The sequence below is a fragment of the Trichomycterus rosablanca genome, chromosome 1 (assembly GCF_030014385.1).
Source record: "Trichomycterus rosablanca isolate fTriRos1 chromosome 1, fTriRos1.hap1, whole genome shotgun sequence".
Lineage (NCBI taxonomy): Eukaryota > Metazoa > Chordata > Actinopteri > Siluriformes > Trichomycteridae > Trichomycterus > Trichomycterus rosablanca.
The window spans coordinates 86,968,711-86,973,871 of NC_085988.1; the positions used below are offsets into that span (position 1 = coordinate 86,968,711).

Below are 5,161 nucleotides of genomic sequence, written 5' to 3' on the forward strand. Positions count from 1 at the left end.
TGATGATGGAGTTGATGTTGCTGTCCCACTTCAGGTCCTTGGAGATCGTTGTGCCCAGGAACTTGTAGGACTCCACAGCCATCACAGTCCTGTCTAGGATGGTGAGTGCTGGCAGGGTTGGGGGTCTCCTCCTGAAGTCCACGGTCATCTCCACTGTTTTTGCTGTGTTCAGCTCCAGATTGTTCTGACTGCTCCAGAGGACAACCTGATCAACCACCCGTCTATAAGCAGACTCATTACTGTCACTGATGAGACCAATGACTGTAGTGTCATCTGCAAACTTCAGGATTTTAACAGAGGAGTCCATGGAGGTACAGTCATTTGTGTACAGCGAGAAGAGCAGTGGGGAGAGTACACAACCCTGTGGGGCACCTGTGCTGATGGTTCTGGTCCCTGAAGTACACTTTCCCAGCCTCACCTGCTGTTTTCTGCCAGTAAGAAAGTCAGTTATCCACTGGCAGGTGGAGGCTGGTACGCTGAGTTCAGTCAGTTTGCTGTGTAATTGTCCTGGAATAATTGTGTTGAAGGCTGAGCTGAAGTCCAGGAACAGAATTCTTGCATAAGTTCCCGGGTGATCAAGGTGTTGAAGGATGAAGTGGAGACCCATGTTCACTGCATCGTCCACCGACCGGTTGGCCCGATAGGCAAATTGCAGGGGGTCTAGCAGGGGGTCCGTGATTTCCTTAATGTGGTTGAGAACCAGTCTTTCAAAGGACTTCATGACCACAGAGGTCAGGGCAACAGGTCTGTAGTCATTTAGTCCTGTGGTAGTTGCCTTTTTGGGAATGGGTATTATTGTGGAGCATTTAAAACAGGATGGAACCACACACAGCTCCAGTGATCTGTTGAAGATCTTAGTGAAGACAGGTGCAAGCTGGTCTGCACAGGTCCTCAGGCAGGAGGGAGAGATTCCATCAGGACCTGGGGCCTTCTTGACTTTCTGTTTTTTAAAAAGTCTCAGCACGTCTTCCTCGCAGATCTTCAGGGCAGGCTGGATGGGTGGCTGATAGTCAGATGGGTGTGAAGTGGTGTTGGATGGGAGCTCGTTGCTGGGCTGTTCAAACCTGCAGTAGAATCTGTTAAGGTCGTCGGCCAGTTGACGATCTCCCATTGTCTGTGTAGGTGGCCTTTTGTAGCTGGTGATGTTCTGCAGACACCTCCAGGCGGTTGATGGCTCATTTGTGGACATTATGCTGCTTAGCTTGTTGGAGTAGTTCTTCTTTGCAGCCTTGATCTCTTTGGTTAGGGTGTTCCTTGCCTGGTTGTACAGCGCCCGATCCCCACTTCTATATGCTACCTCCTTAGACCGGCGCAGCTGTTTCAATTTGGCATTAAACCAGGGCTTGTCATTATTATATTTAATGCGAGTCCTGGTGGGAACACAGATGTCTTCACAAAAGCTGATGTAAGATGTCACAGTGTCCGTGTGTTCATCCAGGCTGCTTGTGGCATCATCAAACACACACCAGTCTGTTAATTCCATGCAGTCCTGAAGCCTTTCTTTAGCCTCATTAGTCCATTTCTTCACCGTGCTGACCACAGGTTTGGCACACTTGAGCTTCTGTCTGTAGGTCGGGAGAAGATGAACTAAACAGTGGTCAGATAGTCCCAGTGCTGCACGAGGGACAGAGCGGTACGCACCTTTAAATACAGTATAGCAGTGATCTAAAATGTTGCTCTCCCTGGTGGGACAGGTAACATGCTGTCTGTATTTAGGTAGTTCGTTGTTAAGTTTTGCTCTGTTAAAGTCCCCTAAGATGATGAAAACAGAGTCTGTGTGTTTGTGCTCCACGCTGAGAATCTGATCAGCGAGAGCGCTCAGTGCCTCACGCGCGCACGCTTGAGGTGGAATGTAAACAGCAACAAGCACAACTGATGAAAACTCCCGCGGACAATAAAACGGTCTACAGTTCAAGAAAAGTGATTCCAGATTAGGGCTGCATGTTCTCATTAACACTGTGACATCTGTACACCAGCCTTGGTTGATATAAAAGCAAATTCCGCCGCCTTTTTTCTTGCTGGAAAGCTCCGCGTTGCGGTCCGCTCGGTGGAGATGAAAGCCGTGCAGGTGGAGCGAGCTGTCCGGGACGGAATCGGTGAGCCAGGTCTCAGTGAAGCACAGTACAGCAGAGAGAGAAAAGTCCTTGTTGGTACGGTTTAACAGTGAAAGCTCGTCCATTTTATTTCCTAAAGAGCGAAGGTTTGTCATGTGGATGCTGGGTAGCGGTGTACGAAGTCCGCGCTGTCGGAGTTTGACGAGCGCTCCGGCGCGCTTCCCACGTCTGCGCATCCGCCTGCGTCTGCTCAGGAGCGCAGCCGCTCCGCTGACCAAAATGTCCAAAAAACTGTCCGAAAATGAAAAATCAGGAAATATACCTGGTGGCATGAGCTGCCTAATGTTCAGCAGATCTTCTGCGCTGTATTGGAGTGTGTTTGGATCACACATGCCATAACAAACAAACAAAAACAAACAAAGCACTACGGAGCTCCTAACCAGTGTCGCCATCTGCGGCGCCATCTTGGACATAATGACATAATGGTCATGGTATGGGGGCGTGTCAGTACCAGGGTGTATCATGGTATGGGGGCGTGTCAGTACCAGGGTGTGTCATGGTATGGGGGTGTGTCAGTACCAGGGTGTATCATGGTATGGGGGCGTGTCAGTACCAGGGTCTTTCATGGTATGTGGGTGTGTCAGTACCAGGGTGTATCATGGTATGGGGGCGTGTCAGTACCAGGGTGTATCATGGTATTGGGCTGTGTCAGTACCAGTATTTATCATGGTATGGGGGTGTGTCAGTACCAGGGTGTGTCATGGTAGGGGGGGGGGGGGGGGGGGGGGGGTTGGTCAGTTCCAGGGTCTTGTATCTGGGAAAGATTAAATCCAGCATTTCCTAGTAAGAGCATCAAAGTAACAGTGAAATGGAGATGGTTGTTTAATGGTGACCTAGTAAAGCTTGTAAAGATGTGTATACTAGTGCATAATGAAACATGTCATTATACCTGGAAGAGAGTAAAACTAGCACTATGGTTAAAGTCCTGACTGGAACCCAGTAGTTACACTGTGACCAGATGAGACCTGAAAGCAGCAGTTCATGTGTTTAGGTTGTTAATAGAATATAACCAGTAAAATCTTGTGTTGGTGTTGAAGGTTTGAGCTGGTTGGTGAGAAGTGGAAGGAAGTTTGTGGTTGGGTGAACGTGTTAAACCATCAGTTTATTCCAGGAACTGAAGAAGTTAAGACGCTGGTAAGAATCGCTCTGTTTTATTAATAATAATTGTAGTGAATTCATGAGATTCTGCAGTAAAATGTTCTATTATTTCATCTGCCGTTATGAGTGAACTACGGGGGTGCACAAACTTTTTAGATTTGCTGTTCTGTGCACTTGGAGGTTCAGTAGTAAGTCTGGTGTAAAGACCTGAACCCCCCAAAACCAGATCAACCAAAATATGGATCCAAACAGAACCTTCAGTCTGATCTGAACTGATTCTGTTTGCATGACTGAATATTTAACCATTTAGCTGGAACTATAACAAACAAAAGTTTGTGCACCCCTGCTTAGATTCGGATTTTACTGATTCCAACAATGAATAAAAGTTAAAAATGAAATAGTGTAGAAGTTTTAACCCTGCAGGAGGTGTGTTTACTTATTTTCACTAAGAAAATCAACAACACATGGAATAAACCTGAGGTGAATGACTGTGTAGTGTCATGGATATTTGCATTTCTTCTTTCAGAACATTAAAAACTAAGAATTTTTCTCAAGTCAAGCTAAATGTATCAACAAGATGGTAATCTTTAAAAGTTACTGCCTGAACTTCGGTTGACACCTCCTTTCTGGGTTTAAGACCCTTTGAACTAACACACTGAAAGGCTCCCTGGGGAGAACCTGATTTCGGACTGACTTTCCAGACCTCTTTTGTCTAAACAAAAGGCAGACCTTCACCATAAAAACCCATTTGGCTCAATGTTTCTTACCCGGAGGATTTCTGATGTGTGGGAGTCTATCTCTTAATGACTCTCTAACGACTCAGTCACTGCTACAGGGACACACTTCTCTAGACAGTAAGGCACCGGGGCTTTCAGAGTCCCCCAGATCTGCTGGGAAAAGATCACACCTCTACCCCCACAGAGGGACCCACTCACAGTTACACATTCCAGAGTTTAAATGTGCTAGGTTTTTGGTAATATGCTGTCTGCTTATATGTTATAATTTGCCACAATTACACACCTCAAAGTTCTACTGCAATTGTGTCATGTTTGTTAATGTGTGCCCTCTTTTATGTTATAACCGGCTCAGGGTAAAACTGTTCAAATATTAGTCTGACCCAATATAAGCTTAAAATCTTAGGAAGTATTTCATGCTCTGTTGTCTCCACAGAATGTTTGCATGTGAATGTATGAAGTTGTTTTAGTAATCATTTATCAGGTTGTGTGTTTATAGTAATACCTGTATAATCCTATTAATGTGTGCTAAAGTTATCAAAAACACTTGATGTTGTTGATTCTTGTTGCTGAAAGTTAACATATCCCAGTATATATAGATATACTTATAAGAGTGCCTATACCAGTCCGTATCTAGTATTAACGTTTAAATCGTAAGAAATATTGGAATGTTTAATGCTAGATAAAAGTGGTAATTTGGAAGAGCTATAGTGCCATCCAGTGGTTACTTATAAGTTACTCCTTTTTGGTGGAATGTAGGAAGCTAAAATTACGCCACACCCTCGGTAGGAGGTCCTGGTCATCTTATTGGTTTTCCCTAAGCAAAACTCCTCCCCTCACTGTCCCTTGAAAAGAGGCGGTAAAGCTGATGCAAGAGTCTCTCTCAGAAAAAAAGGAACACGCTTTCGACCCAAGAAAAAGGCCCCAACTCGACACTCTGGACTTCAACAAGGAAGAGCTAAAGCCATCGGACCTGAGAAGATCACCAGAGGACAGCTGACCCGACTGAATCCCCAGTCTGGTAACCGTGACCCCCAGCTGGCTTGGCTCTAGAGCCACTACCGTCTAGGAGAAGCGCTGGCCGCATCCACCAGACAGACATCAGCCACAAGCCCTCTTTTCAACGCTCCTTGCCCAGATTCGGACGCGAAGGCAGAACCCAACCTCTTCACGCAATCCTTGGCATGAGTCTCCTTGCAGAGCTGTTCTAAGGGA

At 46.0% G+C, this 5,161-nt stretch overlaps 1 protein-coding gene across 1 annotated transcript in view; it reads left to right on the forward strand.

The window, feature by feature from the left end:
* The first annotated feature begins 305 nt into the window (after positions 1-305).
* Positions 306-5,161, forward strand: part of LOC134331157 (myelin-associated glycoprotein-like) — a 62,142-nt gene continuing 57,286 nt past the window's right edge. Inside the window, exons 1-5 of the mRNA XM_063012488.1 lie at positions 306-351; positions 1,977-2,096; positions 2,194-2,347; positions 3,152-3,248; positions 4,736-4,967. Of these exons, the coding sequence (XP_062868558.1) occupies positions 306-351; positions 1,977-2,096; positions 2,194-2,347; positions 3,152-3,248; positions 4,736-4,967 (649 nt within the window). The remainder of the gene's footprint in view (positions 352-1,976; positions 2,097-2,193; positions 2,348-3,151; positions 3,249-4,735; positions 4,968-5,161) is intronic.